The 27960-nt window shown below is 34.5% G+C and overlaps 1 protein-coding gene across 2 annotated transcripts in view; it reads left to right on the plus strand.

Moving 5' to 3' along the window:
• The window catches only part of LOC140445926 (beta-1,4-N-acetylgalactosaminyltransferase bre-4-like), a 129629-nt gene that overhangs the window by 7822 nt on the left and 93847 nt on the right, over positions 1-27960 (plus strand). For both annotated transcript variants that reach the window (XM_072538371.1, XM_072538370.1), the window contains exon 2: positions 2239-2399. In XM_072538371.1, coding sequence (XP_072394472.1) covers positions 2287-2399 — 113 coding nt within the window. In that variant the 5' untranslated portion in view covers positions 2239-2286. The remainder of the gene's footprint in view (positions 1-2238; positions 2400-27960) is intronic.

Raw genomic sequence — 27960 nt, forward strand, 5'->3', positions numbered from 1 at the left:
TAACGAACAAAGACCCGTTTACACGGGTAGAGTAATGATGCAAGTACTTGGTAGAGTAGAGTAACTCTACCCGTAAAAACGCTTAGCGCAGTAGAGTAGCAAGTAGAATGCATAGTACGTGGTAGAGTAGAGTGACTAGCAACATGTGGCAAAGTAACTCTACTCTACTACCACCACCACCGCCAAAATATCCACTCGCCTGCGCACTCTACCCATGGAACGCGGTCAATTCTGGTAGAGTAGAGTAGGTAGGAGAGTGCATAGGGAAGCTGTCATTCCATCTGGAGTTGTGTTTTATGTAAATAGTGAAAATGAAGTTCACCGAAGATGAACTTCATTTCACTTTCACTTTAAAACTTCTAGAGATGCGGTGGATGAAATCGTCGAAAGAATGGCAAAAGGGGGCTTTGGAGTAAACGAGATCAAGCAAAAAATTAAGAATATAAGGTGCACTTATAATCAAGAGTGTTTAAAAATACAAAAATCAAAAAAATGGGGTTCAGGTTTAGCCGATGTATACGTTCCGAACGTGAAATGGTTCACTCCTATGGAAGCAATCATGAAAGGTGCAAAAAGAAACAAGAAAACTGAAGGCTCACGGGCAAGTTACAGGTTTTTATTACTTGTTCAAGATATGTATTATCAAGATAAAAGAGCTGAGGCCCCGTGTGTATTCCTTCTTTTAAGCCACTTTCTCATCCACTCTTTTCTTTGTTACAAAGCGACCTCAGTTACAAATGCATTTGCAACAGTAGCTAAACAATTTTGAATCAATTTTCTTTTTCTTGAATTCATTTTGTACTAAACAAACACCTACTCCACAGTATACTAGCATAAGTACTGTACTTGTAACTCTCCTCGTGTGAACGATATCAAGCCATTTTTGGTAGAGTAGCGAGTAGAGTCGACTCTACTCTACTCTCCTCACAACTCTACTCGTGTAAACAAGTCTGTACGGACTAGTGATGTAACGAATGTCATTTTTTGAACATTCGCGAATGCGAATGCGAATATTCATTTTTTTTTAATTTGGCAATTTTAATTGTCTCAGGCACTGCCGGCAGTTTCATTTGCGCGAGGTGTGTAGTTAGATAAGTTCAGATAAATTTAGTAATTCAGCAATTTTCAGAACTATTATATAAATCATGTACTGTATAACATTACAGTGTAGTGTACATTATATGTATCTTGTTCCGAAAATTGCTGAATTACTAAATTTATCTAAACTTATCTAATGAAGTCGAACTGTTTATGTTTGTTTGTTTAAACTCTACATAAAAACACATAGACTATTTTTAGTTTGTAGTTGAATAATTCTTACCTTTTTTAAGATGATTTATAAAATCAAAAACTTCTTGATAATAACAGTTTCAAAGAATAATTTGTTTTTTGTTTGTTTACATTGCATCATTTATTTTTTGTTTTCTAATTATACTTATAGTTTTCTAAGCTTGTAAAATAAAGTGAGTTTTCTTAATAAAAAATCTGAGAAGTGAATGGATTTTGATTTTATTAACCTAATCTTCAAATTATGATCTTTCTTACATTCATATTCGCAAAACATTCGCCAAATTTCGTGAATGCGAATGCGAATATTGAAAAAATATGCGAATATTCGCGAATGCGAATGCGAATATTCGTTACATTACTACTACGGACTACACCTATGACTATCAACCATGAAAATTAATTTGTAAAGAAACTATAAACACAAGAAGACTAGATAGAACCTGGCCCCAAAATCTACTTCAAGAAAAACCCAAGTAGAATAAGATGAAACATTATAGGATGTCTCCCCTCCACACGTAAAACACATGTAACTCATTTACTTAATACTCTGTAATGATGTAAATTGTAAATTAACATATTAAACCAAAAAATCTACTGCTTAATATTAATTCTTATTTAATTTGTAAAGTAGCAATAATACCTACGCCGCTGTTCAGAGTAATAATTCAACTTTTGCTTCTAACATTGTTGCAATTTTTTTAATATCTTACTCTCGCCTGGAGAGAAATTTTCTAGCGTAATTTCGCACGGACTATACCAGAAATTAACTGAAATGAATCAACAATACTGAAATATAAATCATTTATAACGCCTTATATTTATTATGCATACTAAAGATGAAAACAACAATTGTTATTCTTCAACAACATATATTTAATAATACACATTTTCTTATCAAAAACAATTAAGTTTGTTATTTGTGAATTAACGCTCTCTTTATCATTTTAGGATTGGACTTGATACTCGATGTATTTACAAAACAGGTAAAAGGTGGTTATGCCACCTTGGTGCCCCGTAACCCCCTACAAGGGGTTGTTTATATTAGTGCTGGCATTCGTACTTCTGGAATACATTCTCAACACGAATTCGACATTCTACAATACGAATAAGTAAGTTCTTTTTATAGTTTTGTACTCATCTAGGTTTATTTACATAACATATGGCCCAATAATAAAGAAAATGTAAAATATAAAATGCAAATAACAAGTAGTCATACAGAATTAAAAATAAATTTAACATATATGGATGTCGAGACTGCCTATCTGGTTTATTGCCTCTGAGTTGGATGTACTTGGAAGTAAAGGACATTCAGATGTAATGTGTTGTATGATTCTTGCCCCACATCTCTAAGATCTACCCGGCTCATCTACCGCAACCAGACATGATTCAAATCAAAACCTGGGATTAACTGATGATGATTTATGAATATGTGGTTCTATGCTCACTTTCCATTTATACTTCCAATAGTCTTTCTAATACATAAGTACCTAAATGTTAGTAACTCAAAACTCTACGTATATGTAACTCAAAATCACATACACAAACCACTATAGTCGCTCAGCGTTTGTGACTGTGTCTGCTTTCGGACCAATCGACGCTAGTGGCCTCAGTGACAGACGCTTCAGTCAAAACGGCACGGTAACAGACCACACAACCGGTACACCGCGATCATCGCAGTTTATCATCGCAGATCATCGCTTCTGGAAATATGCATATGGAATACAGCTTGTAGAGAAGTTTTTTATATCCTGTTTTACTAAACTAAATCTAAATAAGCCGGACCTTTTAAGTTTCCCTCAATAAAAAGGAAACAATCAGTTTTTCTGGATACGGTGTGTGTTTTTTGACGAGAATTATTACAAAACCTGTATCCACAATTTTGCCGATTTATGTTTCCATTATATAAAAAATTGGCCTTATCGTAAAACATATCATTATTTAGAAAATTTGGATCGTTTTGATTATAAATTTTTTTTATCATTATATCTGCAAACTCTTCACGTTTATTGAAATCATCATTTGACAACTCTTGAAATAATCTTATTTTATATAGATGGAATTTATTTTCACGTAAAATTTTCATTACGGATATTTGCGAAATCTCAAATTCCCTGGATATTTGTCTAGTACTCAACGCAGTGTTGCTTTCTGCACATAATTTGATCTCTATATAACATATGAGGCCACCAGAAAGTGAGTATAAATTATATGTTCAATCTAGAACCCGCTGGTTTCTCCCTTTCGATAGACAAATAATAAGCAAGAAGACCATATGAAACTCTATTTAAAACAAGTAAAATCAATAAACTTTCATAAATTAAATTCTAATAAAACATGAATATCTACAAATTTAAATATTATGTGACAAACAATACCAAAACTAATATTTATTTATAGTTGAGAATAAGTTTGTAAAAGCAGAATAATGCAAGGATTAAAATCTCAAAAAATGAAACAATAGATTAACCATTGCCGGTCGTGACTAAATGTATACAAAAAAATTACAAAATAAGCAATTTTTTATCTGCCTAGGAAAAAAGATGTTAAGAACACATTACTGACAAAGAGAATTCGGCGAATAGTTACTAATTATAAGAATGTTAAACAAAATGCAATCGAAATAAAAGAATGAATTTATATTATATATACGTTCTAATAAATGCAATTCAAAGGTAAAATTAGAAATAAACTAAGCATTCAATTAATGATGAAATTGTACAATTCAGTGAAGTCAGCACTTGAAATGTATGCAACAATGGTGATATAAATATAATTAAATAAGTCGTCCATCAATAATGAATTAGAAGTCTCTACTGGAATCAGACAGCAAATCTCAGAGTTGAAGGTGAACACACTGACTATGTGAAAATCATGCGTAGAGTGAGGCAAGGCTGTATTTTGTCTCCTCTAATCTTCAATCTGTACTCTGAAAGAATATTTATCGAAGCTTTGCACGAAACTGAAAAAGGTATTCTACTAAATGGTTACCGGCTAAACAACATCAGATATGCAGATGATACCATAGTATTTGCGGACAACTTAGAAGACCTACAAGTTCTTATGAACAAAATCACGTATTACAGTCAACAATATGGACTCAATATAAACGTTAAGAAGACAAAGCTTATGATAATTAGCAAGAAAAGAAAACAGAAGGTCAACGCTACGTCAACCAATCCCCTGTAGAAAGAGTGACGCACTACAACTACCTCGGCACCATAATAAATGAAGAATGGACCAACAACCAGGAGATTAGAGCACGCATCGGAAAAGCTAGATCCACCTTCAATCGGATGGGGGCCTTCTTCAAGAGTCACAAAATCTCTGTTGATAGAAAAGTAAGAATGCTGCGATGCTACGTCTTCTCTGTCTTTTTTTATGGTGTTGAATCGTGGACCTTGAACGAAGATATGTGCAGAAAACTGGAAGCATTTGAGATGTGTCTATATCGGAGAATGCTTAAGATCCCGTGGACTGACCGAGTCACAAATGAGGAGGTCCTCAGAAGAATGAATAAGAATCGAGAAGTACTGACCACCATCAAATCTCGAAAGTTACAGTTCTTCGAACATATTATGCGAAATGAATCCAGATATGCTCTCCTTCAAGCCATCCTGCAAGGAAAAATATTTGGAAAACGAGGTCCAGGAAGAAGAAGAACATCTTGGTTAAAGAACTTCAGAATCTGGTTCAATACAACATCTGTGCAGCTTTTCCGCGCTGCTGCAGATAAAATAAAGATTGCCATGATGATCGCCAACATTCGTAACGGATAGGCACATCAAGAAGAAGAATCAATAATGAATCAATAAAGATACAGTAAAAATATCTAAGCAAACGTAAGTAAAACATGTTTTTATCCGTTAAAAAGATCAACGCGCAACACAATATGGATTAGTTCAGCACAACTATACGAATTCGCAACAAATATTTCTGTAAATGTAACAATTATACAAGTAAACGGTACTTGCTAGGGAACAGCAAACAATTTAATTTACAACAAACCTTGAATCTCCATGTGGGATTAGTTAGAGATGGCTTTGACGGGGGAAGGGGGGACTCAAGGGACTGTCAGAGGTTACGCTTATGTTACCTGATACTTGCAACTACTGGTGCGTTTTTCAAATTTGATTTGTACTACCCGTAATTGGATGGGGTTGTCGGTAAGACATCGAAATAATTACTATTTAATATTTAATTAATATTTTCATGAAGTTGCGAAACTGCAACAGGCGGGTTTCTAGATTTCAGCCTGTTCCTTTCGAAATCGGGATTATCTTGGTCAGTGGCGGCTGGTGTGGTAAAATTTTGGATAGGCCAAGCCAGCAAATTACATATTAATAGCTATATGTAATTAGTGGCGGATTCAGAGGTAGGGGTCACGGGGTCATGATTCCCCCTCCCCCTAACTAATTTTTTAATGATTTCTCTGTTCATTTTAACTTCTGCGTTGTATCTAATTTTTGCGATTTTCGATTTTTCATCTAGCAAATCGCGAACAGAAAATGCCCTCTTCTGTACATCCTTAAAGGACAAAAAATTACTTAAATGTTCCTTGCAACTGGAATGTTTTTTAAGGAGGCAGACATACTTTTTAAATCAAAGTATCCTTCACAATTCCATACACATTTCTTATTAGAAAATAACAAACACGGCCAACAATATAGTCTGATTTTCCTAATACTTCCAGACAACCATTTGTAGACAACATACCAAGAGCAATTAAAAGTATTACATTACTATTACTGCAACCTGCTAAAGTTGCATTTAGCTGCAACCTGCTCATTTTTATGTATCAGTTATAAAACAATCTCACATATTTATATAAGTTACATACAATCAGGCGATATAGAAATCATGCAAATGTGATTTTTCTTCTTCGAATTTTACGAATTTTTCAAAATTTATTTGGGCAACCATGCACTTGTTTGCAATTGTGATGTTTGTTTAAAAATATGTTACAATTATAGATTATGTTACATATTTTTTATTATAATTTAAAAGAAAATTTATATGTGACAACGATGGTCGTCGTAGGCCCGATCGTCTGGTGCCTAAACAGCAAGCATAAACACGACAATATAAATCGTTGCCCGGCAAGCTGCGTAACTTCCAACGCTTTTTGTACGGGGATCTTATGTAAGCTGGGTCGGCCAGTTCCAATCGGGCCTATTAATGATATTTAAAATGCCTGAATACGATTCGATGCTTTCTGTGGTAATATAATAACATAGTTGTTTTAACGGACGCTAATGTATTGAGTGATTTAGTACATTTAAAACTTATTTACATGCATTAACATAATTTTTGAATATGTTTTTCAATTTTAAAGCTCTTAAAATTATTGGGTAGGCCCGGCCTATCCTGCCTATCCCCAAAAACCGCCACTGATCTTGGTGTATCTGTAAGTTTGTATTATCTTGAATTTTCGAAATATATGGACATTTATTTTGCATGGACTTATAATTTGCATGGACATATATTCATGTCCATGACTACAGGATTGTGATGGGATTCAACATCGCTGCCTGGGTAAGTCTTTACATTTCTGATCTACTGACAAGAATCTAATCAATTTGATTTCGGATTATTCTGGCCTTCTTGTCTCCTGGGGCTTTCCATATGTAGAATCTTGTCTGTGGCATCCTGAATAAGATGTTGCTCTGCCATTTATTCTTCTATACAAAATGTTGATCCCAACGCAGCACAATACTGCGCAGCAGCATACACTAATCCGAGAGCTGAACATCGCAGGGTAGCAGCTATAGATCCCCAAGTTGTTCCACACTGCTTTTGAATGATATTTTAGACAACAAAAACTGTTATTACTGAAAAACTACCGGCGAACAGAATTACTTTTCGATTGGTAACAGCAAACATAAAACAAAATGAATTAGGTGTTATTTTCTTCGTGAGCACATAGATAAAAATAATATTGGTAAAGTTAGCATATTCATTTTATAAGGCCGAATTCAGACCAAGACTATAATTTATTGCTAATTTATTACGCCAAGAAGCAATTTTAGAAACTACAAGGTATAAATACTACGCTAAAACTTACAACCAAAATTTTACAAGTGCTAAAAGTCAGGGGATAAGTGTAGCAGATGAACAACAGGCTTTTCTTAGAGGAAGATAGTGTACAGTTGCAATATTCGTTATAAAGCAAATTATTCATAAATCACCAGAGTATAATAGACCAGCATTTCTGTGTCTGGCCGACCTAAAGAAAGCGTTTGACAGAGTAAGACTCAAAGATGTAATCCATCTTCGGTATAATAGAGAAGTTCCCCTAAATATTATAAAAACTATCGAAAACATCTACCAAAACAACAAAATGGAAGTCAGAATAGATGGACTTACAGAACCTATAGAAATAGGCAGCGGAATAAGACAAGGGGATTCATTGACCCCATGCTCTTTAATTTGATCATAGCGTTAACAAAGGAAGAGGATACAGAATGGAAACCAAAGAAATAAAAATACTATGTTACGCAGACGACGCAATATTGATAGCCCAAGATGAAGATAGTCTACAAAGGCTGGTCCACAGATTTAACATAAGAGCAAAAGAATTTAATATGACAATCTCATCTCAGAAAACTAAAACAATAGAAGTCAGTAAGGAACCAACTAGATGTAAAATAGAAATTGATGGCATCAGTAATGGAAATAAAATACCTGGGAATTACACTGTCTAGCTATGGAGACCTGGACAAAGAAGTGAGAGATTAAGTACAAAAAGTAAATAGACTGGCAGGATGCCTTAATAACACTATATGGCGAAATAGACACATTAACACAGATGAAATCAGAATTTATGAAGCCAGTGTAAGACCAATAATGATATATGCCTCAGAAACAAGACCCGACACAGCCATAACGCAAAGGCTACTGGAAACTTTAGAGATGAGTGTCCTGAGAAGAATTACAGGAAATACTCTGAGAGATCGAAAGAGAAGTGAAGACATTAGAAGACAATTTAACGTAAAGTGTATAAATGAATGGACACAAAATAGAAAAAAAAAAGAATGGAATAACCACATAAGTAGTGTTGCCCAAAATCGGTCTTGGTCTTGCAGTCTTGGTCTTGTTCTTGCGTTTTTGCAAGACCAAGACCAAGACCACCTAATTTTAGCAAGACCAAGACCAGGATTGACCGTGCAAGATTTAAGCAAGAACAAGACTAAGCCTGCGAGACTCTTGCGTCTTGCAGTTAGGACTGAGTGTGGTTTTAGCGAGTATAGTAGTTCGGGTATATGCTTAAAGACTCTATGAAACGCAAAAAAATATGTAATAAAAATTTGAAAAACTGGACTTATGCGCATTACAAACAATACCATAAACATACATATCGAATCAAAATATTCATTAAAAAAAACACATTTGACACGTGCTCAGAGGTCATAATTACAATGTAAAAATAAAATGTTGTACATTATTTTCCAGCAGACGAATTCTTCGCTCTAAAATTAATTGTCCATATTTTGAGAATAGCCGCCCTCTAATCGTAAAAATAATATTCTTGCATTGCGACGCCGACAGTAATATCGTATCGATATCGATATTTTTTTTAAATATGTCACCCTAGCTAATAAAAAATATAATTGTTACGGACACCCACTTAATAATTCAATTTTTTTCCCATTACAATTTAATCAGGAGGAATCTAAATAAACAAATCTTATCGGCCTAAGACTATAAATTGTTTCTGCTGAGTGTGCGATGAGATCATTCGGTTAAACCAAATTTGCTGAAAGAGCGCGGCTAATATTCAAAGTACCGAGACAAATTAATAACAGATAATGTCGCCTACCGTGTAAACAAAATACCGAAGTATTTAGAATAACGAACTAACGATATATAATTATCGGTTTGTTATTAGATACTTAACTAGTTACTTTATGTTCGTTACTATCCAATACCCTAAGTATCTAATATATATATATATATATATATATATATATATATATATATATATATATATATATATATAAGCGGGGATCCTACAGCTTCTGCCGCTTCCCGCATTGATACTTAGGGTATTGGATAGTAACGAACATAAAGTAACTAGTTAAGTATCTAATAACAAACCGATAATTATATATCGTTAGTTCGTTATTCGTAGTATAGTAATATAGTAGTTACTTTTTCGACATCACTTAACTTTATTCCCAATTGAGCTTTCCTTTGAGTCTAATGTCATAATTATTGTTTTTCATCTAATCCTTGTTGTTCCCGGATTGACAAGTTTACAATTTGACATGAGGGACAAAGATTCAAATAGTTCTAGTCCGAGTAGTGAGCGTTGGAGTTATAGATCTAAAAGACCTAAAAGCAAATTTGATGAGTTTTTCGAAATAATTCATGCATCCCAAATTGCTTTGTGTAAATTGTGCCTACATAGAAAGGTTGAAATGAGAATGATCAATAGAAACACTTCATATTTAAGGAAGCATCTAATATCTTTTCACTAAAAGGAATTACAAATATTTCTTCCCGAAAAACCAAAATTCGGTGGAGATATCACAAGCTTTTTAAGTAATAACCTCTAGAAAAAGTGGACATGTAAAAAAATATACTTATTACCTTATTACCAATTACATATATTATGTACCTACTACTTTATTTTGGTAAATTAATGTATTTATTAAGTAGGATCTCCTTAATTTAAAATAACTTCTTTTGATTACCATTGCTTTTTTAACTATTCTTTATATTTTCAAGTTATTTTTTTATATAAAAGTAGAGATAAGATTGGTAAAAACATTTATTTTGCTTTAATAAGTGAATTATAGTTTGTTATCTTATCACCTAGAAAATCTGTGCCCTTGATACATGTATGTGGATTTTTTGCCCATCATGTCCATCAATCCCTTTCTAGGCAGATAATGTTCTTTAAAATACAGACATGCTTATGCCATTCATTTGTTTTTTTTTGTTTTAACCATGTTTTAGCACATGTAAGCTTAAGCATAAATGCAAACATTTATTAAGAAACAGATTTACTTCCGTGGGGCCTGGTAGATAGCTGAGTTAGCTAGAGCATAGGCACGGATCGCTTAGATAGTCGCTTCAAACCCCACCCGGTGTCAGTTGTTTAGACATTTATTAATTTGGTTAGTACTTTTTTATGGCTATGTTAATTCAGGCTTAAAATGTACTTACTCTGTTACGTTGTTCTAAGATCTAAAGTAACGTTTAATAAATAGCAATAGGCTAATGGGTAACTGCAAGACTTGCAAGACTCTTGCTGCAAGACCAAGACCAAGACCGGGAGTGCAATACCAAGACCAAGACCAGATGTATTGGCGCAAGACCAAGACCAAGACTGTCTAAGTCTCGTCTTGTCCTTGCATTTGGACAACACTACACATAAGCAGAATGGAGGAGACCCGTGTCGTCAAAATAGCAAGAAATAAGTCACCAATCGGCAGAAGAAGTATCGGACGACCGCGCAAAAGATGGAGTGACAACCTTTCATAGAGGTATTCATCCGCCAATGAACAAGCAGAATTGCTTATAAATAGGAAGAAGAAGAAGAAACAATTTATTGCTTCAACCGTTTCCGAGAAACAATAGTTATGCCAACTTTACAGTAAACCTAGCGTAGCCATAGCTATATCTCGGTAAGGAAAAGAGCTACAGGATCCATCTTGGCGGCATATTTTATTGCTAATTAATTGCTGTTGATTGGTAATTGACCAATTCTCAAAAACTACCCCATCATACTCTAGCGCAAAATTCACCCCCGAAAAAACTCGAGATATTGGCGAGATATTCGCGATATTGAAATCAGAAAGGTTAACCGCTATTTTTTAATTATTTAAAACGAATTTTTATGTCAAGAAACAATTTATTTCTGCAACCGTTTCCGAAAAATAATGATAACTGAATCAATCTTAGCGTCATATTGTATTGCTAATTAAATTTTCTTGAATAATATTCAACTTACCTAACTTGCTAAATTGTTCCCATCATCCTTCAAATGTAAATTTTATCTCTGGAGAAATAGTGCTGATACAGTTTATATAAAATAATATATCATTTGGCCCTCTCTTTTAGACTTGTAGAGAATGGACTGATACCTGTCAAGATATTCGCGGGTTTTCGGATTATCGCCGGAATCTATCTACCAAGAATAAATCTGGCGAGAAACCGGGCTTTAGTATAAAACTTGCTATATTCTTTGCATAGACCAGACAATATTTCTCTTAAGCTACAATACTCATGATAGGGCATATTTTATTGCTAAATTATTGTCAATCTTTAATCACCCATCGTGTACTACTGATCTCACTGCCTTAAATTCACAAAAAATGTAAATAAACTAGTTTTAATATCGACGTTTAAGTTTTGAACGGCGTAAAGCGTCGCATAACCATCAGTTTAAAAAGAAAGGTAGAAGATAGGTTTTACTTAGGACTCGGCGTTTATCCAATATCTTAGATAGAAGAACTCATAAATTTTTCCATTTGTACGAAGGACTATGTTATCGGTAAATAGATAGGAGAAAATGCGTTTTTACTAAATAATCTTAAAGGCGAGGAGTATGACATCTATAACATGGCATGAAACCCTACTAATCTGCAGAATGAGATTACAATATTGTTAGCGACGATAACATTAATGCTGTCAATAGTATGTTAATCATCGATGTAAACGTTAATTTAAACTGTACAAATACCGAAAATATTATTGCATTATGAAGCAGTTTGGTACAGGTTGAAAGGACTGAATATTATTGTTTCCTGGCATAAAACTTCAGCAATAAACTAGCAATTAATTCCTTGCGGTTCACTTTTCTGGTTTCAATGTTTTTGGCCAATATCTCAATTTTTCCGACGGTAAGGAAAAAGTCCCCAAAAAAAATTTGCGCTGGGGGATGATGGGGTAGTTTTTCGTGATTGGTCAACGTACCAGTCAACATAAATTAATTAGCAATAAAATATGCCGCCAAGATGGCCTCTGTAGCCCCTTTTCTTGCTGAGGAGATATAGGGCTGTGCTAGCTTTACCGTAAAGTTAGCATAATTAGTGTTTCTCGGAAACGGCTACATAAATTTTTTATTTCCATAATAAATTAGCAATAAATTATAGTCTTGGTCTGAATTCGGCCTTATAAAATGAATTTCTTTAGCTGACACTTATCAAAGAGTTATCGTATTTGCTGAAAATGTATCAGGAATTATTTTCTTCGGAGCAATCGGCGATTTGTCAAATCTACTACATGCTTAAGTATCGTCTACTTTTCTTTATAATTTTTCATTTACTACAATTTAGTCTATGATGCTCCAGTATTCCAGGTGTAAAGAACGTGTTGGTGATTGTCAATTTGTTTTGGGCTTTCGTTGAAAAGATGGAGTGATGGACATATTATCAATTAAATAACAAGGAATCAGTAAGAAGAACAGGCATTCTTTATTGAAAGCAATCGTCTTTAATCAATAATGAAAAACAGAATATTTCTATTTTTCTTTCGCTTCATAGATTTGAATGTAATAGATACATTTTATCAAACACATAGTTCTTTCCATTAAATATCCATCACGATAGATCCGACTCCCAGTAGTGTGCTTTCCCCCGTTTTATGTTATCACGCATCGCTGGAACACGAAATGGACTGGCACGTACCGATTTGATCTGAAAAACCTCAGGACTCAGGACATAAAAGCGAATATGGATTCGGTTTCTGATATATGTAAAATGCGATGATTTTAAATTAAAATCTCCCAGATAACAGGATCATAAAATATATAGTATCGAAAATATGTTTTGGTTTATAAAAAAAGTTTTGTATTTATTTATGTATTTAGGCTTTTTTACAGAGGCGTGCGGTCCATGGAAGCGGGGGAAGCACCGCTTCCCTATACATAAGATATAAGATATAAGAAAATATATTATTAATTAATATTTAATTATAAACAATTTTTCCCTAATCTAAGTAATCTATTGTACCGTTTTTAAATAAAACGAGCGTTTCGAATTTATATAAATATATTTATTTATAAGTTCGGTAATATCTTGTCAACTCTACCATACTCATAACATAGTTACATATATATACCAAAAGTATTGTTCTAGAATCATCTTAAGTAGTCCCACCTCTAATTTGTTGTTTGATGAGTCGACCTTTCCCGCGCGCGATACATCTGTGGAAAGTTCTCGGCGCTTTCGAGATCCAACCGTTACATGGGCCACGCCGAATGCATATTTGTAACACTGCTTCCCTCTTAGATCTGAGTGTCCCGATCAGCAACTCTATATGTAGGCCCAGGATGGCGGAATCTACAGGATTCTCCAGCTCTGCATGAACCCCTCAGAAAGAAAAAACAGTCTACTGACTTTGAAGGACATAATCTCTTCGGGTTAACGCAACACACAGTAATTCGTACGCCGATTTCTCGGAAGATCACTTCAAGCATGCTTCTGACTATCTTCCAGTCCAGATTTTCTAGTGCATGGCCTATCTTGGGTAAGGCCAAATTCTTGATTTCATAATTGCACAAATTTTCTTCAAATTAGTTAGGTTGTCCTGTCTGTATACGACTTCCTGGTCACCATATACAGTAAAGATCGAGAACCATCTTCTAATCTCAGTACTCTTCCAACTTTAGGCTGCTGGTTTTTTAACTCGTCCAAACGATCGAATTTCGTATAAAATACGGATGAGATTCCTTTAGTCATCTCAAGATCTTGGGCAACACAGGACACTGATACATTTTATGTCTCGAAGGCACCACTGCTCTGAACTGCACTGCACAGTCGTTGTAGACGATGAGCAGGGTCGTTTAGGTAGGTGAGAAATACGCGAAAGACATACACAAAAAAAAAAAAGAAAATAGAAAAGCTATTATACTATATAGCTATATAAACAGTGACGCCCATTCATAAAATGGGCATCACTGTTTTTAGATATTTGGATCCAAAAAAATTGAACTGGTAGAAGAATACTTAGAAAAAGACGAAGTAGTGGAAAGTTTACCGGAGATAACGAGAGAAAAAGAAATCATAAATAGAATCAAAACAGTAAAACATGTCGGGAAGGAAAAATTGCGCGAGAAATGATAAAGTATGTAGGAGGAAAGGGAAAGGAATGACTGTGGATAATATGTAAATCAGTTGATTATTCAAGTTTATTCACATTAACATCCGCATTGAAAAGGCCGGAGTAGTGTTCTTCCGAATAGAAAAAGTATATGTGGACGGAATATTAACAATAATCTGAAAATAAAGACGAAATTCCACGATTCAACCGAATTGAATCACTTTGGTTGAATGGAGCAGAAATGAAAGCCTATTTACACGGTATCTGTAAAGTGAACTGTTTAACACGTATTTTTCGACAGATGTCATTAAATGAAATCGTGCGTTTAGGAGTTGCGTTAATATGAGATCATTTAATAAAAGACATATCGAAAAAGAAGTTAATGAAACGCCGTCGTTGGTGGGTGCGATCATGGGTATTAAGAATACAAGTCTTAGGAGCTTCAAACCGTCTATTGAGAGAATTGGCAGAAGAGGATCCAGATATATACCTTAATTATCTTCTCATGAAGGAAGCAAAATGTTATGAACTTTTTATAATGGTTTAATTCAAAAAGAAAATACTATGATGAGTGATGCTTTGCCCGAAAGAGTGAAATTGCAAATTGTCTTATAACTTATCTCTTCTTCGGTTATACCAAAGAATACACTAATGTTCAAATCTTCAATTAGCGATTTAATAGCATTTTCACTACAATCTTAGTTTTTATAATGCTCCGTTTTATAATTCCATAGACGGAATACTTTTTAAAATATTCCAAAAACACAGACGTGTACTCTTCCACACGACTGACTTGACTGTAAAAGTGAATCGTCAAATTCTTGTGTTTACACATTCATTTCTCGTTCAACCGCGTTGAAGATTGAACGCTACAAGTGAAAATATTGAGCTTGTTCAATTCTTTCAACGCCATTGAACGACAACATTCAATGACATGGAATGATTCATTTTTAGGTTTACATGGATCAATTTGTTTGCTTCATGAAAGGCAAAAGTGAACCTTGTAATCTCACTTTAAGACTCGTCAAATGTTACATCTTCTCGACATTATTGTATGGAGTTGAAAGCTGGATGTTCACTAAGTCGCTATTAAATTAACTTCAAGCTTTCGAAATGAGGGTGTATAAAAGGCAGCTACGCATAAGCTGGTTGACAGAGGGACAAATTTAGAGGTATTATAATGTTTAAAAAATAACCCGAAGTAGTGAAAACCGTAAAAATACGAAAATTTGAGTATTTTGCCAATGTTATGCGACACCCAGAACGATATAGAGTTCACCATCTTATTATTCAAAATATTTGGAAAGAGGCGTCCAGGTCGAAGAAAACATTACGGCTTTGTAACCTGCGTCACTGGTTTGGTCGTCGTACCTCTTCAGAGCTGCGGTACAGCATAGACACAAATTTGTTCTAGAGAGAAGAAAAATATTCATATTATCGTTTCTTATTTGAGTATTGAGTTTCAATCTCTATTTACAATATTTCTTTTTTCAGAAGGATTTCCGGTTTGGAAATACACATATGTCCAAAAGTTTGGGATATTGGAATATTTCATCTTTTTATTGATTTTTATATATAAAATCTTCTGATTAGTTAAACATCATTTTGTTTCAGTTCTCAATAATACTAAATAAATCTCAAAACCAGATAAACGATATGCGAAAAAAATATTTATTTTCTTGGAGTGAAAAACTTACAATGTACAACTTACATTTAAAAATAAATTAGTATAGAAAAAAATTATTTTTAATAAAACTAATAATAAGTATTTCCTCCATTGGCCTGTATGCAAGCCTGTAGGCGATTTGGCATGCTGCCGATTAACTGGTCGAGCTGGGCTTGCGGAATTCTCTCCCATTCTTCATGAGCAGCATCTTTAAGTTCTCGAAGTGTAATAGGGGGATTGTTTCGCTTCTTGATGCGTGTTTTGAGAATGTCCCAAGCATGTTCAACAATGTTTATGTCGTGGGAATTCGAGGGCCACTGTAATATAGATATTCCTTCTTCTTCAAGAAAATTTTGTACTGCTGATGTTCGATGAGGAGGTGCGTTGTCATGAATAAACACAAATTCATCACCTACTGCCCATCGGAATAGACGTACGACAGGATTTAAAACTTCCTTGATGTATACAGCACCAGTAACTCTTCTCTCCAGAACCAGCAGTGACGTCCGTGTACCACTCATAATACCACCCCAAACCATAATACTGCCACCTTCAAATGGGACACGCGGTTTAGCTGTTTCTAGTGGGGCTTGTCGTCCTGGGGCCCTCCAAACCAGTGTTCTTCGCGAATCAGATATCAAGTCAATTTTTGACTCATCAGAGAACATCACGTTATTCCAGTTAGGATCATGATGCACCATTTCTCTAGCCCATTGCAACCTTACTATTTTGTGTTGGTAGGTTAGTTTAGGAACACGTAGCGGTCTTCTACGATACAAATTTACCGCATTTAGTCTGCGTGTTATTGTTTGCCGTGAAATATTCAGTCCTGGAAGCCCAGAAATTTCTCTGGATATACCACTTGTAGATTCCAGACGATTTCTACGAGCTATAAATGTTATTTGCCGGTCTTGTGCTACTGTTGTACATCGATTTCTATCACTTGAATCTCTAGAATGAATATCAATAACAGTTTTAAAACCAAGATAGGCGTAGATGTATTATTTGTACGTATTCCAAACTTTTGGACATGTGTGTATATAGAAACGTTGAATAGAAATGTAAAATTTTTATTTTTATCAATTGTGGCGTAATCCCATATAAATATATTATTGAAGTGATAAAACTAGTGGGTCTATAATTATAAACGTGAAGTCACAGGATATTAGGGTAAAAACAGGATATTCGAGTAAAAACTATTTTAATAATATAGAAAGTTTGCACTATAACGAAAGAATAATAATGAAAACGTAATCTGATTAAATACCGCATTGTCGCATCTGTGTGATAATGTAATAAAAATAACCATTCGGTTTTTATCGTGGTTTTTGTATTCTTTTTTTCAATATCCATTGTTACGTCTAATATTTAGTGGTCACCATTGCGGACGCGGATAAAAACCGATAACATATTAAACCACACAAATAAGTTACCTTTAAGTTTTTGTCTTTTACTATGTTTTTCTCTCTATTGCCGGTTTCAATATCAATGATATGATTTTTCTCAGAGCCTTCTTTCAGTGCTCAATCTCTTTGTAATATGTGTACTAGATTCTTCTTCTTAAAGTGCCTATCCGTTCCGGATGTTGGCGATCATCACGGCTATCTTTACTTTGTTTATTGCAGCGCGGAACAGTTCAGTGGTAGTCGTGTTATACCACTTTCGTAAATTTTGAAGCCAGGAAATGCGTCTTCTTCCCGGACCTCTCTTACCATTTACTTTCCCTTGGAGAATCAGCTGGAGAAGGCCGTAACGTTCTTGATTTCTCATTACATGTCCTAGATATTCCAACTTTTTAGTTTTGACGGTCATGAGAATTTCACATTCTTTCCCCATTCTACGCAGGACCTCCACATTAGTAACTCTGTCAACCCAGGATATACGTAAGATGCGCCTATAACACCACATTTCGAAAGCTTCGAGCCGATTCATAGATGCAACGGTCAGTGTCCATGCTTCCATTCCGTAGAGCAGAACTGTGAATATGTAGCAGTTCAATAGGCGGCATTTTGTTTTTAATGATATGTCTCTCTTTTGCTTTTATTATTCGCTGTTTAATTTCTGTTGAGTGGTCCCATTGGCTATTTAAATTAGTGCCTAGATATGTATATTGCTCGACTCTTTCGATATTCTGTTGGTTGATTGTAAGTTAAGCGTTTAGTATTGGTTTTTTACTAATTGTCATAAATTTGGATTTCTTTATGTTAAGAGCTAGTCCGTATCTGTTGCTGACTTCTGTTATGCGATTTGTTAATATCTGTAAGTCATTCAGATTATCGGCAAAAACTGTAGTGTCATCTGCATATCTAATGTTATTCAACCATTCACCGTTTATTAGTATTCCTTTCGCACAACCGTCTAAAGCTTCCTTAAATACCCATTCAGAATAAATATTGAACAACAATGGAGACAAAATACAGCCCTGTCGTACTCCACGTTCTATTTCAATTTTATCAGTTAACTGGTCTTCTATTTTGATTTTGGCCGTTTGATTGCAGTAAATGTTTCTGATAATTCTAAGATCTTTGTTGTCAATTCCAATTTATTGCATTAGAGTCATTAATTTGTCATGTTCTCTGTCAAATGCCTTCTGGTAATCTATAAAGCATACGTATATGTCACAATTCACATCCCTGCATCTCTGAAATAGCACCTGTACAGCAAAAAGGGCCTCCCGTGTTCCCAGAGCATCACGAAATGAATTGTGTTCTTGTTAGTTGTTCCTCACATTTTGTATATATTCTTTTGTGAATGACCTTTAGAAATGTTTTAAGTAAATGGCTCATAAGGCTTATAATTCTATAGTCATCGCACTTTCTCGCATTGAGTTGTTTTGGAAGATTTATAAAAGTTGACACTAACCACTCTTGGGGAACCACGCCCGTATCATATATACTGTTAAATATATTTGTCAGCTACATGATGAAGAAACTACAAGAAGAATATACCAAGGCTGGCCTAGATATTAACCTCGCGAAAACAGAGTACCTATCTACAAGTGAAGAAGACATAGAAGATCTACAGATTGATGACAACGTAACAATCAAAGGAAAGGATAAATTCAAATACCTAGGGTTCATGATCACGAAAAAGGCAACAACAGAGGAAGAAATTACAAAAAGATTAGGACAAACAAGAACAGCAATCCGACAACTTAACTCAGTATGGTGGGATAGACACCTAAATATGAAGACAAAAACGCAGATTTATAAAACATTAGTGCGAAGTATTATGACATATGGGGCCGAAAATTGGATCATAAACAAGAAAAACAGCAGTAAGATAATAGCAACAGAGATGGAATGCCTGCGAAGATGCTGCAGAGTAACAAGAATGGATAGGAGAAGTAATGACGAAATAAAGCAAAGAACATCAATAGAAACAGACATACTAACATATATAGAACAAAAAATACTAAAGTGGTATGGACATGTAAGAAGAGCTAGCGACAGCAGATGGATAAAAAGAATAACCGAATGGAGCCCCATAGGAAGGAGGAAAAGAGGACGACCCCGAAAATCCTGGAGGAACGAAGTAGACGACGCCATGAGTAAGAGAGGACTAAACGATGGAGAATGGAACAACAGAGAGAGATGGAAACGGTTAAGCGAGGGAAGGCAGTGAATACTGTAGAATCCCTAAATATATATATATATATATATATATATATATATATATATATATATATATATATATATATATATATATATATATATATATATATATATATATATATTTGTCAACCATTTTATGCCATCATAGTCCATAAGTTTTAAGAATTCTGAGTGAAAATTATCAGGGCCTGATAATCTTTACGCTTTACGCTTTACCATCTTTGGTGCTTTTGATGGCATATTTTACTTCTTCGACTGTAAATGGTGGTCCAGATTCGGAATTGGTGTTTGTTGTAATACCAGTGTTACTTCGTATATCTTCAAAAGTTTTTTCCACGTATTTAATCCAAATATCTCTTTTATGCTCCATTTCCAGTACTATGTTTCCCTGATTATCTGTCAGGAATCCAGTGTTCTTGTGTTTATATAAGCCTTCCGCTTCTTTAATCTTTTTATGGAGGTTAAATGAATCATGTTTTTGTTGTAATGACTCTATCTCTGTACACTTCGAGCTAAACCAATTTTCTTTTGCTATTTTAATAGCCCTTTTTATTTCGTTATTTATGTTGTTGTAGTAATTCTTATTATCTTTAGCGTTTCTTCTGTCTTTCATCAGACATAAAATCTCCTCCGTCATCCATTCCTTTTTATTTGTTCTTTCAGGTTTTAAGTATTTCTCTGTTATTTCATGACTTACTTTGTGCACTAGATAACAACAAAAAATTGTGTGTCCGTGATTAGTTATCAAAGAAAAGCAACATACTACATCATCTAAATATATTCAAGATATTCAGACAGCATATTGATGTCATCATAATCATCATATATCCTCCAACATCCACTGCTGAACATAGTCATCTAGCATGCTTTTCCACTTAGTCTGATTTTGCGCCATGTGAGTCCAATTTGTAGTCACACTTTTTAGGTCATCGGTCCACCTCGTCGGGGGTTGACCTGCTGTTTCTGTTAGCTTATATTCCAAAATTCTTTTGGTCTATCGATCATCAACTGCTCTTCCTACATGAATTGCCCAGTTTCATTTTAGTGTACTCCAGATACTTTTGCATATACATAGTAGCATTAAGTAGTATTCTATCACGTAGAGTAATCTCTAACATTAAATACTTTTATTTTCCGAGACTTTGGAAGCTTTGACATACAAATAACCTGCATCTTTCCAAATGCCTCGTGTTTTAACTCTCTCAATAACGATTTCGTCATCACCAGCTGCTGTCATCATCATCATCCAGCCTCAAGAGTCCACTGCTGAACATAGGCCTCTTTCTCATGTTTCCAACCCCGTCTATCTTGCGCCGCTCTCATCCAGTTTTTATTGAGTCTTCTTAAATCGTCAGTCCATCTTGTAGGTGGTCGACCGACGCTTTTCTTGTCTTCTCTTGGCCTCCATTCCAATAACCTCTTTGTCCATCGCTAATCTGTCATTCTGGCTATGTGTCCTGCCCATCTCCATTTTAGTCTGGCTATCTTCTCAATGATGTCAGTCACTCCGGTTCTTCTCCTGATGTCTTCGTTGGTTATCCTGTCTCGCAGAGTTATTCCCAACATGGACCGCTCCATTCTTCTCTGCGTGACTCTCAGTTTGGTAGCTGCAGCTTTTGTTAAGGTAAGTGTTTCTACTCCGTACGTCAAGACTGGGAGGACGCACTGATCAAATACCTTTCTCTTTAGGCATGTGGGCAGCTCACTTTTAAAAGTTTCTCTCAGTTTTCCAAATTCTGCCCACCCAAGGCCGATTCTTCTCTTCAGTTCATGTGTCTGGTTATCCCTGCCAATCATAATTTCATGTCCCATGAAATATTTATTTGTATTTATATCTATCTACGAGTTCTATTTCTTTCCCACCAATACTGATGTTCTGGTTGGGTACCAAATTGGTCATGATTTTTGTTTTCGAGATATGTATTCGCTGAAAATTTCGAGAAAATTAAAAGTGTATATTTTGTTTGAAATTTGAATTATTTCGATTAAGGGTGACCTGCTGATTAAAAAAATCTAAAAACCTTGCCAGAAATTATGCACCGTTTTGCCGGAAAATCGAAAAAACTGTAGACCATTGGATTTTTATCAAATTTGGTTAATCGGCTATATTTATGTCAATTTTGGTCCGAGAGTCAAGCGAATGGACATTTCCTACATAAAATTGGCCCCTAGTTCTTCTGCCATACTCAGAATTTTCCTATATCTAACAGTTCGTGAGAAAAATTTCCACTGGGATGTTTGTATTCGCTGAAAATTTCGAGAAAATTAAAAGTGTATATTTTGTTTGAAATTTGAATTATTTCGATTAAAGGTGACTTGCTGATTAAAAAAATCTAAACATGTGGCTAAAAATTATGCACCGTTTTGCCGGAAAATCGAAAAAACTGTAGATTTTTTAATTCGATTTTTCCTCTTTTCCGGCAAACTGGGGTTAAGGAATCAGAAAAAAAGACATGCTTGGAATAAGCTGAAACAAGTGCATTTACCAAAACATTAAAACAATTTTTTTTTTTCGGAAAATTTGGAAAAAATATCCAAAGGGGGTACCCTTGGATTTTTATCAAATTTGGTTAATCGGCTATATTGGCGTCAATTTTGATCCGAGAGTCAAGCGAATACACATTTCCTACATAAAATTGGTCGCTCGTTATTTTGCCATACTCAGAATTTTCCTACATCTAACGGTTCGTGAGAAAAATTCCCACTTGGATGTCTGTATTTGCTGAAAATTTCGTGAAAATTAAAAGTGTATATTTTGTTTAAAATTTGAATTATTTCGATTAAGGGTGACTTGCTGATTAAAAAAATCTAAACATGTGGCTAAAAATTATGCACCGTTTTGCCGGAAAATCGAAAAAACTGTAGACCATTGGATTTTTATCAAATTTGGTTAATCGGCTATATTTATGTCAATTTTGGTCCGAGAGTCAAGCGAATGGACATTTCCTACATAAAATTGGCCGCTCGTTCTTCTGCCATACTCAGAATTTTCCTACATCTAACTGTTCTTGAGAAAAATCTCCACTGGGATGTATGTATTCGCTGAAAATTTCGAGAAAATTAAAAGTGTATATTTTGTTTGAAATTTGAATTATTTCGATTAAGGGTGACTTGCTGATTAAAAAAATCTAAACATGTGGCTAAAAATTATGCACCGTTTTGCCGGAAAATCGAAAAAACTGTAGACCATTGGATTTTTATCAAATTTGGTTAATCGGCTATATTTACGTCAATTTTGGTCCGAGAGTCAAGCGAATGGACATTTTCTACATAAAATTGGCCCCTCGTTCTTCTGCCATACTCAGAATTTTCCTACATCTAACAGTTCGTGAGAAAAATTTCCACTGGGATGTTTGTATTCGCTGAAAATTTCGAGAAAATTAAAAGTGTATATTTTGTTTGAAATTTGAATTATTTCGATTAAGGGTGACTTGCTGATTAAAAAAATCTAAACATGTGGCTAAAATTTATGCACCGTTTTGCCGGAAAATCGAAAAAACTGTAGATTTTTTAATTCGATTTTTCCTCTTTTCCGGCAAACTGGGATTAAGGTATCAGAAAAAAAAGACATGCTTGGAATAAGCTAAACCAAGTGCATGTACCAAAACATTAAAACAATTTTTTTTTTCGGAAAATTTGGAAAAAATATCCAAAGGGGGTACCCTTGGATTTTATCAAATTTGGTTAATCGGCTATATTGGCGTCAATTTTGATCCGAGAGTCAAGCGAATACACATTTCCTACATAAAATTGGTCGCTAGTTATTTTGCCATACTCAGAATTTTCCTACATCTAACGGTTCGTGAGAAAAATTCCCACTTGGATGTCTTTATTTGCTGAAAATTTCGTGAAAATTAAAAGTGAATATTTTGTTTAAAATTTGAATTATTTCGATTAAGGGTGACTTGCTGATTAAAAAAATCTAAACATGTGGCTAAAAATTATACACCGTTTTGCCGGAAAATCGAAAAAACTGTAGACCATTGGATTTTTATCAAATTTGGTTAATCGGCTATATTTATGTCAATTTTGGTCCGAGAGTCAAGCGAATGGACATTTCCTACATAAAATTGGCCGCTTGTTCTTCTGCCATACTCAGAATTTTCCTACATCTAACAGTTCGTGAGAAAAATTTCCACTGGGATGTATGTATTCGCTGAAAATTTCGGGAAAATTAACAGTGTATATTTTGTTTAAAATTTGAATTATTTCGATTAAGGGTGACTTGCTGATTAAAAAAATCTAAACATGTGGCTAAAAATTATGCACCGTTTTGCCGGAAAATCGAAAAAACTGTAGATTTTTTAAGTCGATTTTTCCTCTTTTCCGGCAAACTGGGATTAAGGAATCAGAAAAAAAAGACATGCTTGGAATAAGCTGAACCAAGTGCATGTACCAAAACATTAAAACAATTTTTTTTTTTCGGAAAATTTGGAAAAAATATCCAAAGGGGGTACCCTTGGATTTTTATCAAATTTGGTTAATCGGCTATATTGGCGTCAATTTTGATCCGAGAGTCAAGCAAATACACATTTCCTACATAAAATTGGTCGCTCGTTATTTTGCCATACTCAGAATTTTCCTACATCTAACGGTTCGTGAGAAAAATTCCCACTTGGATGTCTTTATTTGCTGAAAATTTCGTGAAAATTAAAAGTGAATATTTTGTTTAAAATTTGAATTATTTCGATTAAGGGTGACTTGCTGATTAAAAATATCTAAAAGAGTTGCCAGAAATTATGCACCGTTTTGCCGGAAAATCGAAAAAACTGTAGACCATTGGATTTTTATCAAATTTGGTTAATCGGCTATATTTACGTCAATTTTGGTCCTAGAGTCAAGCGAATGGACATTTCCTACATAAAATTGGCCGTTCGTTCTTCTGCCATACTCAGAATTTTCCTACATCTAACTGTTCTTGAGAAAAATTTCCACTGGGATGTATGTATTCGCTGAAAATTTCGAGAAAATTAAAAGTGTATATTTTGTTTAAAATTTGAATTATTTCGATTAAGGGTGACTTGTTGATTAAAAAAATCTAAACATGTGGCTAAAAAGTATGCACCGTTTTGCCGGAAAATCGAAAAAACTGTAGACCATTGGATTTTTATCAAATTTGGTTAATCGGCTATATTTATGTCAATTTTGGTCCGAGAGTCAAGCGAATGGACATTTCCTACATAAAATTGGCCGCTCGTTCTTCTGCCATACTCAGAATTTTCCTACATCTAACAGTTCGTGAGAAAAATTTCCACTGGGATGTATGTATTCGCTGAAAATTTCGAGAAAATTAACAGTGTATATTTTGTTTAAAATTTGAATTATTTCGATTAAGAGTGACCTGCTGATTAAAAAAATCTAAAAACCTTGCCAGAAATTATGCACCGTTTTGCCGGAAAATCGAAAAAACTGTAGACCATTGGATTTTTATCAAATTTGGTTAATCGGCTATATTTACGTCAATTTTGGTCCGAGAGTCAAGCGAATGGACATTTCCTACATAAAATTGGTCGCTCGTTATTTTGCCATACTCAGAATTTTCCTACATCTAACGGTTCGTGAGAAAAATTCCCACTTGGATGTCTGTATTTGCTGAAAATTTCGTGAAAATTAAAAGTGTATATTTTGTTTAAAATTTAAATTATTTCGATTAAGGGTGACTTGCTGATTAAAAAAATCTAAAAGAGTTGCCAGAAATTATGCACCGTTTTGCCGGAAAATCGAAAAAACTGTAGACCATTGGATTTTTATCAAATTTGGTTAATCGGCTATATTTACGTCAATTTTGGTCCGAGAGTCAAGCGAATGGACATTTCCTACATAAAATTGGCCGCTCGTTCTTCTGCCATACTCAGAATTTTCCTACATCTAACTGTTCTTGAGAAAAATTTCCACTGGGATGTATGTATTCGCTGAAAATTTCGAGAAAATTAAAAGTGTATATTTTGTTTGAAATTTGAATTATTTCGATTAAGGGTGACTTGCTGATTAAAAATATCTAAACATGTGGCTAAAAATTATGCACCGTTTTGCCGGAAAATCGAAAAAACTGTAGATTTTTTAATTCGATTTTTCCTCTTTTCGGCAACCTGGGATTAAGGAATCAGAAAAAAAAGACATGCTTGGAATAAGCTAAACCAAGTGCATGTACCAAAATATTAAAACAATTTTTTTTTTTCGGGAAATTTGGAAAAAATATCCAAAGGGGGTACCCTTGGATTTTTATCAAATTTGGTTAATCGGCTATATTGGCGTCAATTTTGATCCGAGAGTCAAGCGAATACACATTTCCTACATAAAATTGGTCGCTAGTTATTTTGCCATACTCAGAATTTTCCTACATCTAACGGTTCGTGAGAAAAATTCCCACTTGGATGTCTTTATTTGCTGAAAATTTCGTGAAAATTAAAAGTGAATATTTTGTTTAAAATTTGAATTATTTCGATTAAGGGTGACTTGCTGATTAAAAAAATCTAAACATGTGGCTAAAAATTATGCACCGTTTTGCCGGAAAATCGAAAAAACTGTAGACCATTGGATTTTTATCAAATTTGGTTAATCGGCTATATTTATGTCAATTTTGGTCCGAGAGTCAAGCGAATGGACATTTCCTACATAAAATTGGCCGCTCGTTCTTCTGCCATACTCAGAATTTTCCTACATCTAACAGTTCGTGAGAAAAATTTCCACTGGGATGTATGTATTCGCTGAAAATTTTGAGAAAATTAACAGTGTATATTTTGTTTAAAATTTGAATTATTTCGATTAAGGGTGACTTGCTGATTAAAAAAATCTAAACATGTGGCTAAAAATTATGCACCGTTTTGCCGGAAAATCGAAAAAACTGTAGACCATTGGATTTTTATCAAATTTGGTTAATCGGCTATATTTATGTCAATTTTGGTCCGAGAGTCAAGCGAATGGACATTTCCTACATAAAATTGGCCGCTCGTTCTTCTGCCATACTCAGAATTTTCCTACATCTAACAGTTCGTGAGAAAAATTTCCACTGGGATGTATGTATTCGCTGAAAATTTTGAGAAAATTAACAGTGTATATTTTGTTTAAAATTTGAATTATTTCGATTAAGGGTGACTTGCTGATTAAAAAAATCTAAACATGTGGCTAAAAATTATGCACCGTTTTGCCGGAAAATCGAAAAAACTGTAGATTTTTTAATTCGATTTTTCCTTTTTTCCGGCAAACTGGGGTTAAGGAATCAGAAAAAAAAGACATGCTTGGAATAAGCTGAACCAAGTGCATGTACCAAAACATTAAAACAATTTTTTTTTTCGGAAAATTTGGAAAAAATATCCAAAGGGGGTACCCTTGGATTTTTATCAAATTTGGTTAATCGGCTATATTGGCGTCAATTTTGATCCGAGAGTCAAGCGAATACACATTTCCTACATAAAATTGGTCGCTCGTTATTTTGCCATACTCAGAATTTTCCTACATCTAACGGTTCGTGAGAAAAATTCCCACTTGGATGTCTTTATTTGCTGAAAATTTCGTGAAAATTAAAAGTGAATATTGTAATGAAATTTATTTAACTGCTCTGTCTTTATTTAATTTATAATGTCTTTATTAATTTATTATATTGTTCTTATTCTAGTTTATTAAAAAGCACGATAATTTATATAAGTTTATTAACCACTAATTATTACATAATTTATTATAGGCGAACGTAACAAATTCGCGAGCGCGGGTTCAGAATTAACTGTCCCTTCCAAATAAAGTTCCGTTATTATATACCAGTGCCGTTATCTCGAATAGTCTAAAACCTTCGATGGCGAAACGGTAAAAGCAAACTGGATTTCCCTCGCATCGCTTCTGGAAGGTCGCTCAGGTAAATCGAGGCCTCTCGTAAACTCTACAACATATTAGATTAAAAACATGTTTTAAAGGTTAAAACTATGACTCATATTTTTACGTAACATTGCCCCCCTCTCAAAAGATGGTTCCTCCTGGAACCTTGTTGGGACTAGAACTGGAACGGTATGCTGGTATCGGCAACTGGACCCTCTTTTACAACTTCCAGTTGTATAAAAATGACAAGGGACGGTTTTCTCTCCGCACCAGTAACTATGCGGATTGCAACAGACTAACACCTGGACTTCGGTGTCTTTAAAGATCTCCTCCACCATATTTCGGATAACCCTCCAATCTAATTGGCGGCACTCCAACTTTGGCATGGCTAACTTTTGCACGTCGGACTCTAGTACGTGCCCTCTCAATTGAAGTAAGGCTTCCCATACATCTCGGTAGGTAGGTTGGTCACGGGCAGTGTCTTTTGTTACCAGGTAGAAAAGGTAACGTGATGCATCTTGGAGTTTCAAGGTT

The sequence above is a fragment of the Diabrotica undecimpunctata genome, chromosome 7 (genome assembly GCF_040954645.1).
Source record: "Diabrotica undecimpunctata isolate CICGRU chromosome 7, icDiaUnde3, whole genome shotgun sequence".
NCBI classification, from domain to species: domain Eukaryota; kingdom Metazoa; phylum Arthropoda; class Insecta; order Coleoptera; family Chrysomelidae; genus Diabrotica; species Diabrotica undecimpunctata.